General features: G+C 48.5%; 1 protein-coding gene across 1 annotated transcript in view; it reads left to right on the top strand.

The window, feature by feature from the left end:
• The window catches only part of DCDC2C (doublecortin domain containing 2C), a gene marked incomplete at its 5' end in the record, with an annotated part of 148,390 nt that overhangs the window by 49,947 nt on the left and 85,932 nt on the right, over positions 1–12,511 (top strand). Inside the window, 2 exon segments of the mRNA XM_082427088.1 lie at positions 4,296–4,405; positions 11,032–11,094. Coding sequence (XP_082283214.1) covers positions 4,296–4,405; positions 11,032–11,094 — 173 coding nt within the window.

The raw sequence follows: 12,511 nt of genomic DNA, 5'->3' as shown, positions 1-12,511 counted from the left end.
CCAGGGAACCAAGGAGTTAGTACCTACTGCAAGGTCTAACTCTCGAAGGATGGCACCTTCTTTGTTAACTCAGAGAAATTTAAAGTGGGGGGAAATAGGGAGGGAGCCATCAGGGTGGCTCTCGCCGAGAAGGAGAGGCTTGAGCCAACGCTTGACAAGAGGCCAAACCCATGCAGCTCCGGTTTCCCTGGATTTCACAGGAATGAGGTGTTTCAGAATCTCGCATTCCCTTCATGTGCTTGTTAGGCAAAGTATGAGATTAAACAATAGAACTGGTTTAATGACGTGATGCCCGCCTTCACCTGCTGTCCTGCTCCCCCGGGAGTTCTGTTTCCACAGCTCCTGGGGTGACGGGGGCGGGTGGTCCAACCGCGATGGGTGTGGTTTGCTCTGGGCTCTTTGCTCAGCATCCTCGCTGCTTTTGTGTCCTGGTGATGAGGTGGGTAATATGTCCTTGTCACTGTCCTCTGAGTGCTGTTTCAGAGACAATAAAATAAATATATGGCCTCTTTATCTTAGAGGCCAAAGATACGGAAAGTGCTTGTGACAAGGAGATGTGAGTGACACCGAGAAGAATCTAGTAGGTTTCCCGAATCCCAGCCCCCAGCTGCCTCTAAGGCACAAGCACCATATATCATTTTCTGTTTCTAAAACCAGTCCTGCAAAGATCTTGTTTCCTATATTCATGAACACAATTTCAACTTGTAGGAAAGCCTCCTAAAATAGGTAGAAAGATTTTGCTTGGCTCCTATATGTGGTTGAAGGACTATTTTCACACTTTAATTTCCACAGGGAAAAAAACCCTAGTAGTTTGCATAATACACATATAATGCCATATATAAATGGTACAAGGTAGGTGTTTTTAGTTTGACATTTTCTTAAGTGACACAGAGAGCTCACGAGAAATATCTATTTATATAGTTTTGCCTGTATTCATTTCCAAATACTTCAGTAAAGATGGAAAAAAGGAGAACTAAAAAAGAGGGTTTGTATATAAAGATGGGATATATCTGGGATAGAATTGGAATAGAATTGGGATGGTGCTAAGAATTAGTTCATCTTACACTGTGATCTAGTTATGCTTTGTTATTATTGTCTATAGATTTCTTTAGAAATCTAAGTTCCCTTCAGTTGTAACCCAGACACACCTGCCATGCATCAATTTTTTTTTATCAGAGATGCTCCATCCTGCTCTGGTTCCAACAGTGATAGTTTGGTGGTTGTTATGGAAGCGATTTTTATTAGGCTGTAAGGAGTATCTCTAAAGCCGCAGCGACCTCTGCAGACCTGCCTGTCCCCCTTCTAATGCAGACCCTCCTTTCCCAGGCACCACGCGGCCACCTTCATTTGGGAAGAGAATAGCTTCCCTTCCTGGTGAGGTGCCGCCCCCTGGGAGGAGGGAGGGGAGTATTTTTGCCACTTTACAGAAGAGGAATGGAGGCGACAGCGTGGTCCAGTTGGTGCGAGAAGGGGGGCCTCTTGGAGGCACCTGGGTCCCATCCCACTGTTCACTCTAGGAGCATGTGCTTTCCCTGGGCCTTCTCAAAATAACCGATTAGACTCACTGTACGTCTCCGTCCCAACACGCTTTTTGTTCTTCGTTTGTACCTTAGGAGGACCCCAAGGTGAAAGAAACTCATAAATATGACAACATTCCGCCCAAAGCGCTGGATTCTATTTTTATTTTTTTATTTTTTTATTTTTTTAATCCTTTTATTATTCTTTTTTAACAAACGGCCCCAGGGATAGGGGACCAGGGGAGGGGGGAGGAGGGGAAGCGAGGCCCCAGCCCCGCAACCCCTCCCCACCCGCCCCTTTCCCCCTTATATATTTATAATCTATATACATGCCCTGGGGGGGTGGGGGGCAAAGGGCACTCCCTCAGCGGGGTGGGGGCAATCCAGGCTCCTTGTCCCCTCGGGACCCAGGCTCCTCTGCCCTTCGGGACGGCCCTTCTCGAGAAGGTGGCCCCGTCCGCTCCCAATGGATTCTATTTTTTACGCCAAAGAAGGAAAGAAGAAACCAAAGGCAGAACGTTTAATCCAAAGCGGGGCAGATAATGTGAAATTCTGTGTCGCTGTTGGCAATTCGAAATGCTGCCGGGTCGGGAATCTGCTTTTCCAGACCAATTTCATCCTGCAAAGATATGACTTGTAATGATCTGATTTAAAAACCTGACTCGTAACTGTCTGACCTGTTAATAAATTGTTCGGCATGTAGGGCCATGGTAAGGGGAGTAGAGAAGCAAAATTGCAGGGCTGAGGGCGATGGGATTCTCCTACTAGGAAGCCCTCCAAGATAAACGCGGGATTTAAAAGTAATTCTGTCATCTCTGTGGACCTCTGGGAGGGCATATTTTCCCTTAAGGACCAATGACACTGAAAACAGCCAACAAACATATCAACCTTTTGAGGGAAACATGAACATAAAAGCCATCCGAACCCATTGTTCGGGTTTACTTTTTTGAGTATGAGAGACATTTAAAAGATTAAACTTCAGAAGTGATTTTAAAATGAAATAATTTAAAATACACTCCTTTCAGTACTACTCCTATTCTTACTACTGTTGCTACTACCACTAGTATTACTGTTACTACCATTACCAGTACTACTGTTACTACTACTGTTAGTAGTTAACAGTAGTTTCTACTATTATCAGCTCTGACTGGGGGCCAGGCTCTGAAGGAGGTGCTTTCTGTGACTGTGTCATCTGTAGGTGTGACGGATACTTACAAGACTTAAGTCCCGTGGTTGGTCGTGGAGAAGAGAGGGAGATGGCGGGAAGGAGGGCTTCCCTTGCCTTCTCTGCAGCATCTGACAAGTTTGGAAGTCATTTCTCTTAAGCTGTCTTCTCCCTTGGCTCTCAGTACCACACAGAGCGACTCAGGTTTTCTTCTCTTTGCTCCCCGTTTCTTAGCTTCCTGTGTCTGCTTCAGGCTACAGAGCTGGACGTTGCCCTATCGCTTTTCTCTGGCTGCTCCCCCTCTCCTGGCCCTCCCATCCCATGACAGATGCGTCATCCTGCCGTGCACCAGGCGCTGGTCCGGACACGCAGGCGTTCAGGCATGTTCCTTCCATCCTCGGAGCTCACGGCCTGGCAGGCGAGGCAGACGCGTGAGCACAGAGGCCACGCTGTTCTAATCCGCCCTCACGGGGGTCATCACGGAGCCTACTGAACCTATACTACCTGAAATTCTGTAACATTAACAGTAATAGAAAATTTAATCACCGAGTGAAATGTCTTTCTTGGGAAAACATACCCTCCAGGAGTGGCCTGGGCTGCGGGGGAGAGCGTGGCATGCTGGGACTCACATTCCAGCTGTGGCCCTCATGAGCCTGTGACCGGGGCACATTCCTTACCTGAAAACGGATGTCATCGGCGTGTCTGAGGATTGCCATGAGTATTAATACCAAAGGCGTAGATAGAGGAGCCCCTGGGGCACGTGGGTTCCACCCTCTCCTCTCCTCTCCCATCCCTTATCCTCCAGCCCAGGGCTCGGGGGAAGGTTCTTCCGGGACCGGGGGCCGGGAAGGGCAAGAATGGACCCCGTGAGGGGTGGGGAGGCCCAGGGCTCTTGACTGAGGAAAGGGATGGGCTGTGATCGCAGCTTCCCGTTTTGGGTCATCGAGCTCGTCAGTGGCCACATGTGCCTCCTTTTGGATGTTGGAGGCACTGGCTAGCCCACTTCTTTTTCTCCTGCTGTCACCTGTTGCTTCTGATATGGGTGAGGATAAACTTTTCAAGAACCTTGGGATTTTATAGGCATTTAATATTGATACATCCAGTTGTAGTGCTACTTAGATGATTTTGTCTGTCAACCAAGCTGAGTGGCTTACAGTGTACAGATTCAACCCCTGTGTCGTTAAAGCCCGGCTCTTGAATATATTTTGAAGTAATGCATCTGTGTGTCCTTAAAATCTGATGTTGGTGTCTCGTGGTTGCTTTGCGTTTATTTCTAACTGAATGAACTGAGCGCACACTTGTCAAACGTTCACGGTATTTTGTCTCTGGCCTGAGTCCGATGGGGGTGGGACACAGGGATGACGGTGACTCCCAGGGTCTGGGACCTTTGTGGAGACAGTGCAGGTGTTGAGGGCCACTGAACCCAGCACCTTGACTGAAGCAAAATCAAGGGTGGTGGGGAAATGGAGGTGAGGTGGTGTGTGGGTCCCGGGGTCCCTTGGCCAGGCCGCCTGCCAGTGACACAAGAAGCTCCAAGGATGCTGAGTTGTAACTCTGGTTTGGGTCAGAAAAGGTATAACGAACATTGGTCTGAAAACCCTGTCTATATTATTTTTCTCCAGATGGTGACGTGTATAAAGCCCAGACTCCTAACAAGGAAACCCAAGGAGCACCAGAAGTTAAGGAGGCCCCGGACGTGCATGTGGAGGTGCCTGTGGACCAGGTGGGTGGCGGGCCCCGCAGGACTGTGCCCACCTCCTTCTTACTGGTGCTCCGTCAGCCCTGCCTGCGTCTCATCCCCAGCCCCTCCCCAGAGCTCTCCCTGGCCTCTAGAATGTTCTTTGTCCCCTGCAGTTAGCTACTGCTCATCTTTCAGATCCTGTGCTGTGTGTTTTCCTGTCTGCCCATCTTTCCCCCCGAGGCTCTTCTGCTGCCAGGACCCTTCGTAGCACACGTCACAGTTTGTGACGGCATATTCAGCCGTATTTGGTACTGGCCCTTTTCTGCACTAAGCTGTAAGCTCCATAAGAAGGCGATGGTCTGCTTTGCTCACTTCTGTAGCCCCTGTTCCTAGCAGAGGTCCTGGCAGGTAAAAGGCTCTTAGGAATCATCGGTGGAAGGATGGGATGATGGTATAATCAGACCATGTGGTCGGGAATCATGCGTCTGCCCCTTCCTAGCTTCCCGACCTCAGGCCTCGGTCTCCTTGTGCATGCGGTGGAGGCGATGTTACCGTGCAGGTCAGCCTGAGCACCAAGTGAAGTAGTGCACGCGTTAGTGCCCGGTCCAGGGCTTGGCGCACAGTGGGCCCTCTCTCTCCGTGTCCCTCCTCCTGGCCTCACGGAGGAGAGAGGTGGAGTCCTGCGCGGGGCAGGAGGGGTGGAGGGGAGAGGTGAGGGGGAGAGGGGCTGACTTCGAGGCCTGGTGCCTGGACAGGAGCAGAAGCAAAGGGCCCCAGGCCCGAGTCGGAGGCCTGGGTTCCAGCTGGCTCTGCTCCCCCCCCACCCCAGTGCACCCAGCAGGTCTCCAAGGCCCCCGGGCCCCAATCCTGGGCCTCAAAGGGAGTCTGTGCCAGGTAAGCTCCGAAATGCATGACTTTGCCTCTGGTATCTACCTGGAGGCATTAAAGGTCCATTTCCAATTATTGGCTTTTGAGAAAATAATTTATATTCTGTATAAGGTCAGTATTAGCGTTTGAGTCCCATTTTTGTTCCTCTTAAATAAAGTAGGTCCCAGCCCTGTGCTTGCCCCAAATCACAGGAACCAGCGAGCCTTCCTGCTCCTCTTTCAGTACTAATCACTCTTCACCTTGTCATTTATTTTTAACTTCTGCAGTTTTTTCCCTGTGATATGTTTTAAAAATGTCATAACTCTGTCTTCATGTAGTAGCCTTCCACTTCCTCTTGACATTTTGAGCACTTTTCTCATATGTCCTTTTGTATTTCCTAAATTACTAGTAATATTATTCTTTTCCTTGACATGACAAAAAATGACCCAAAGATTTGGTCTTCTCTTAAAACCCGAACTAACAGTTTAAAGAATTTTATAGTAATAATATTAAGACATTTTAGGCAGTTACTTTTTTATACTAAATTTATCATCCACACTTCCACCTCCAACATGAATTATTGTTATTGATCTATTATTGTGTGTTTCCTGGGTTGTACACTGAGAGTGTCTGGCACAGTTTTAAACGGAGGTAAAGTCCTAGTGTGACAAATAGTGTTTCCGTAACTGTTTGGGAACAGTAAACGTAAATTTCCGTTGCTAGCGTATTTGAGTTCCATTGTATTCGCGGCTGTGGAGTGAGATGGATTTCCCCAGGCTGGTGTGTAGTGGGAGGGAAGAAGAGGTTTGATGGGGGGAAGCGGTGTCCACACCACACAACAGGGGCCGCACACCTGGAGACCTGCATGAGAGGTGCTGGCCTTCATTTGTGTTCTGGTGCTGGGTAAGCTCTGGGAGCCACCGGTTTCCTTCTGGAAGGAGGGGAGGATACTTGTTTTCATGCCCTTAGGACTTTCTGGTTCATAATGAAAACGGTTTGGCCTTTATATTAAACTACTTGATTACGGTGGTGCCTTTTCTCATAACCTGGAGCGCTTTTCTCATGCGTTTGAGTGACTGGCTTTAAGCTGTGGGCGTCTCATCATTTCCCGAATGGCTGGTAGCTGCAACATTGCGCTTTCTCCACTTTTGTGTTGCCGGAAAGGTAAAATGTTACAAAATATAACATCCCAACTAGTCAATTTATGAATTTGGAGTCAAACTGAGATGGGCGAAGGGAACCTCAGGAACGAGGACCCCTCCGGGTCCAAGGGGGCAGGTGTGGTTTGTTCAGCCTGTTGGCAGCTGATGACGCCTGTGAATAACAGGGTCGCAGGTCAGGGTTGAGGCCACTCAGACCGTCCTGCAGCAGCCTCGGCCTGCGACACTGCACTCCCGCTGCTGCGTGAAGGTTGAAGTTGAGGTTCGGATGAGTGTGGAAGGTGGGCTGTCCCTTGTTCCTGCCAGGTGACATCATGTGACATCCGCTTTTTCTGTGATGGTGAGCGAGGCTGACTGTGGCCTCCTAACCTTCCCTTCACTCCAGTGCCGAGAAGCTTCCCCCCAGGACTTCTGAGTCGGTCAGGAACTCCTTGGAGCTGTGCAGAGAGGGCAGGGCAGCTGCGTTGCAACACGGGGCAGGGGTGTCAGGTGCTCAGCGGTAAAGAGACGTCATCACCTGCTTAGACTGTTAGTCTTCCTGACGGGCCAGGAGGGCTGTTACCGGTGCCTTTTGACCTGCGCTCTGATTCCTAAGATGCTCCCATTTTTCTGGCTCTGTCTCCTGATTGTTTTCTCTTTAATTTACCCACAGAGTGATACATACTCCCAACCAGATGTGTCACTTTTTCTGTCCTCCTACGTCAGCCACTTGGTTTTCCACCACCTGACACCTCTGCAGTTGATTTCAAAGAGCCGCTCATTTTCCTGCCTATGTTGGAAGGTGCATGCTTACATTCCAGGGCCTCTGGTCGTAAAAGCTTATTCTTGAGAACAAACTTGACATTGAGACCCTCGTAGAATTCTGTTGACACCCATCTTTGGCTCATGAGAGAATCAAGATCGAGGTGCCGGATTAGAGAAGCTGTGCTCTGAGTTAATGGAGTGATGTCAGTGCCTGTATCATGAATGGTGAAGCTCAAGCCACTGAACCCTGTTTGTCCTGAACCAAGCGGTTCCTGAACAGGACGAAAGGCTAAGCTGTGGAAAATATAATGAAAGTGCAAGGGAGAGAATGCTAGGGATTGAGACTCTGGCTGCGGCATGACATTAGAAAGCGTTTTACTGAGGGTCAGCCATGGTGACAGGGACTAAGGTCCGTGGTCTTTAGTCACCTTTTTCCTCTTCTGTGCTGCACTGTCTCCTTTTGAGTTTGCACTTTTAAGAAATTATGATTTACTTTCAGTGCCTTGTTTCTCATTGGCTTTAGTAGCGGTTAATGTATCCCCTTGCCATCCACCGCCCCCTCCAGCCTTTCTTTATCCGAGCTTGAGTGGAGGACAAGGGTGATTGAGTTAACTGTCTGCTTTATCAGCTTTGATTCTCCCAGAGTGTTGACTTTTTACACCAGCTTCTATTTTAAAGTCCTGAGTTATTATACGTCAATGTTAAGGAAACAATTTTTAGCACTTGTAATATGCACAAAAGTGACATCCAGATATTAAGACATTGATGTTGAAGTTCTGTCTGATTTAAGGGCTACATTTGTCACAAAGTAATGTCTTCTGCCAGATTTAAGATTATATTTATTTATTTAATATTTTTAAAATTAATTAATTAATTTATTTTTGGCTGCGTTGGGTCTTCATTGCTGTATGCAGTTTTTCTCTAGTTGTGGCGAGCGGGGGCTACTCTTTGTGGCGGTGCATGGGCTTCTCATTGCGTTGGTTTCTCTTGTTGTGGAGCACGGGCTCTAGGCGCACGGGCTTCAGTAGTTGTGGTGCACGGGCTTAGTTGCTCTGTGGCATGCGGGATCTTCCCGGACCAGGGCTCGAACCTGCGTCCCCTGCATTGACAGGCGGATTCTTAACCACTGCACCACCAGGGAAGCCCCCTATATTTATTTTTATAAGTACTTTAAAAAGAGAAAAATGCCTAGAATTGCAGTCTCTGTTTAGCCAGGACCCTGACCTTTGATCCCTTTTGGGGGAAATAGTTCAGCATCTCTCTACACATGCTCAACTCTATTTTAGCAGAGTAGCTTTACGATATCATCTTGCAGCAGGCAATAAGCAGGTGTATAAACCCCAGGTCTGCAGTTGATGCATGAGAAGGCTTGACTGAAATCACAGTGGACTGAGTCCAGGTCTGACCTCTGCTGAAATTCACTCATTTTCAGGGAGTCCCAGGGAGTCCGACAGGAAGAGAGAGGGCCTTTCCTTAGATTCTCCAGCAGCTACCAGAGTGGTCACCTTCCATTGTACTTCCCGTAATTCACTTCACTCCAGAGACAAGCTAAGAATAAGACACTAACTGAAGTAAAACCAAAATAATGTGGACTAATTAGGAGAAGGTCCGTCTAAATTTGTGTCATCTCTGAATTGTTTAATTAGAAAAAACATAACGCAGCTTTAAAGCTTTGTTACTTTCAGCTGCAGAGTGGCTCAGACTAAGCTCGTATCTGTCCCTGGGGTTCCCACATCAATGAATAAATTAAAAAGTGTAATTAGCACTACTAAGATGCCTTTAGCTGTAAGGAACAGAAAACCTACGGAGAAGTGGCTTACACAATAGGAGACGCTTACCACGCATGCCCTAGAGGTCTAGAGGCTCCCGGCAAAAGCTGCAAAGGTCCCAGAGTTGCAGCCCAGCGGCTTGTGGGGTCACTGAGGGCTCGTCTTCCCAGGGCTCCCCTGCCTTCCTCAGCACGTTGACTTTCGGCCTCGGGCTTGTTTCCTTAAGACGTTACTTAGGCTCTGGGCGGTACACGGAGACACGTGAACATCCACAAGAAGGAGAGAGAGACCGTTTCCTTCCCTGAGACTTCTGCAAATAGTGAGAAAAGTCTTTACTACGTATTGCTGAATCAGTGAACGAGTCAGTGATTGGCATCACGTCAATTATTCTGTGAAAGAACGTGCTTTTAACTTCTCTTTAAGTGCAGTTTGAGCAGCCCCAGCGAGCTTTCTCCGTCACGGTTCCTTCTCTGTGTAAACCATAGGGAGGGAATGCTCATGCAGTCAGGGTCTGAGTTCTCAGAAGGTTTGGGTGACTGAGGTCTGGGCTAATGGGATCGACTGTATTGAACACACTTGTCTACACAGCCGCAGAGCTCAGCGCTGCACATTCGGGGGTCAGCTGGCAGGAGCTGTCGGGTCACTAACATCAGTTCTGGTCACTCGGTAAGAGCTGGCTTCTCCACCCACTTTAGCTCAGGTGTAGCTATGCGACCTGCTGTCACCGATGATGCGTGACACTTCCAGGCAGAGGCATTAAGAGCCAGCGTGGACTTGGCCACGTGCCTTCTTTGCCTCTGAGGTCTTGGAAATAGCAGGGCTCGGAGTCTCCTGGGTGGTTGATGAACGGGAGGCCCTCACCAGCCCACCTGTTCCCACTGACACAGACATGTAATTGAAGGAGCCCCGATGGGCACCTTTGTTTTGGCCCCAGAACCGAACGATTTGCCCCTGGCGTGGAGAGAGGTTCCAGGATACCAAGTATGATAGCTTGTTGCCTTTTGCCGGCAAGTTATGACAACCGGGAGATTATCCACAAGGGGGGTGCGCACACGACCAGGTGGGAAGCAGGACCAGCCAGGCCGTGGTGGTGTCTCTTGGGCTCAGAGGAAGAAGGTGCTGCTCAGGGTCCCCAAGGGCGCGCTGAGAAGTACAGAGGTGTCTGCAGTGACCACTCTCTCTGTTTTACACAAAAGTGATGTACAGTGTCTCAAAGTTTTCTCCAACAATTTTATTAAACAGGTTTGTTACCAAAAGTGGCGTCCGGCTGTTCGCTGCTCCAAAGCCAATTCTCGAGGGCAAAGTTGGTGGAAAGGAAAGTTTGCTTTATTCTGGAGGCTGGCAACTGGGGGTGGGCGGTGGGAGGGTGGACTCGTGTCTAAAGGCCGATTCCCTCACCGCTCACAATCAGGGGGCAAGAGCTTTTATAGACGGAGGGCGGGGGCTTCATGCAGAAACAGCACAGTCGGCTCTGACGGTCATCTTGAAATTGGTCATTGGTGCTCTGACCAGCGTCATCTTGGTTGTTTTAAGTACAGTTAGTCTTCAGTTCCAGGGTCGGTTTGTTCCCATTTCTTTGAGGCCAATTCTCGGAATTGTGGCAGCTTGTGTCATGGCTACAGTCTGGTCATCATGGAGTTAACTTCTCCCACCTGGTGGGGTTTTCAGTGTCTACAAGACGGCTCCCAGGACACGGCTCAGATTATTATCTATAGCCCTTGAGGAGGAACTAAAGGTCCTTGACTCTGCTAATGACTAAACTATTATTATTTTGTCCTGTTGGACTGTTTTCCTTCGCTTTGCATTTTCTCACTTCTCTGATTAAAGTTATTCTTTGGCTAGAGTTTTCCTGCAGACAAAAGGCAGGCGGAGGACATGGAGGGGGAAAGACTATAGGGTCCCGCTCCATTTCAGGCTGGCCCTTGGTTGGAGGAGCCAAAGGTAAAAATGCGGAGCAGACGCAACCTTGGACTTGAAGTAACCACTGCGGAAAAACTGGTGACTTTTCAGCTTTACCTGTAGAAATGGTCAGGAAGTCACATGGCTTCACGCGCTCTTTGGTTCTTTAAAGGACTTTGACACAGGTTTACTGCGACTAAATCTAACACATGGTGTATTTTCTCCCCAGAAACCAGCCGAGATCGTGAAAGAAGAGACACATAGTCACATGCTTAATTTTGAAAGCAACAAGGTGAGTTAATTCTACTTTTATTTTGTACTTGACGGCTTGAGGCTAAGGCGCCTTTTTATCCTTTTAACATGTTGGGTGGAGCTCTTGTTTGATGGAGAAGGGGTCAGAGAGCCAAGTCATTCCAGGATACGAATCAGCATAGGGTTGGACCAGAGTGTTTCTCTTCTGCAGGCTGTACCTCACATCAGGTCTCTTGTGTGCCAGAAATTACAGGAGTAGTTTTCATGGCTTCTACACTGGTCTTTACCACCATTTACAATACTTCCAGTCACAGACTGAAAAGCTTTTTTTCCCAACAATTTTCAAGATATATTTTTAGAGGGGGAAGAAGGAGAGGAAGGAAGGAGAGGGGAACTGTGGCAGCAGGCGTGGGGAGGCTCCGTTGTCCCGGAGACCTTGGACACTGGTTTTGTGGGTTGTCAGTGCTGTGTAGACGGCACGTCTCGGCTGAGGACACGAGCAGCACACGCGCTATAGATGGCAGCATGAGCTCGCGCAGAACGCGCTCTGTGGTTTGTGTTTGTCCAGTTGCTTTACATGTGCCGTCAGTGCAGGAAGCATGTTTCCTCCACGGTACGTGATGAGATTACGTGACTGATCTGTATAAAATATGTGTATTGGGAAAACAGAATTTACTTTTAATTTTTTAATCGAGGGATATTTGACAACTAAAACTTGTATATTTTTAAGGTGTACAATTTGATATACGTATCCACTGTGAGATAAGCACCGTGATCAAGCTAATTAACATAGCCTTGTGTGTGTGTGTGTGTGTGTGTGTGTGTGTGTGTGGTGAAAACATTCAAGACAAAATTTACTTTAAATATACAATTCATGTAGCGAAGAAGCAGACTTTTGGGGGCTAGTTTTTAAGATTCTGTCTCTGGATCTTCTTTTCAAGGTGGTTTCTTGCTTTTAAATTTCTGGCCCCAGGCAGGAGGTCATGTAACACATCTGGGCTATTGAGTCTGTTCTGATGGCAGACTGTGAAGAAATCTGTGGATGTGATGGCGTTGCAAGTGATCCTCTCCTGCCCTGAGATGTGCCCCACCCTGTCCTGGCTCCGCGTTAAGAAGAGGGAGCAGAGTCGGCTCCTGGGTCTTGCCCACCTTGGAAAGGGGTGTTTGTGGGAAAGGACGTGGGCCCTTAGGAAGTTTGTTCGGGTTTTTCAGCATGAAAGGAGTTTATGATCTGAAACAGACAGTTAGAGGAAATAATCTTTCAGACGATTCTCTTTCCTTCCTTATAGTCTTAAATATTTCTGACCAGGAGGAGGTGTCAGGGAAAGGTATACTGTCTGTGTCTGGATGGTTAGGGAAGCCTTAATGTGGAGGGACGAGGCTGCTCACGGCGGCTGACGAGTGTAAGACCGTGTCTGGGGTGGGAAGACGGCGGTCCCGGGGCACTGGGGGTCGAG

This window comes from Balaenoptera physalus (genome assembly GCF_965194825.1).
Source record: "Balaenoptera physalus genome assembly, chromosome: 15".
NCBI classification, from domain to species: domain Eukaryota; kingdom Metazoa; phylum Chordata; class Mammalia; order Artiodactyla; family Balaenopteridae; genus Balaenoptera; species Balaenoptera physalus.
The sequence above is the reverse complement of the archived record's forward strand: the minus strand, read 5'-3'. Positions and strand labels throughout refer to the sequence as shown.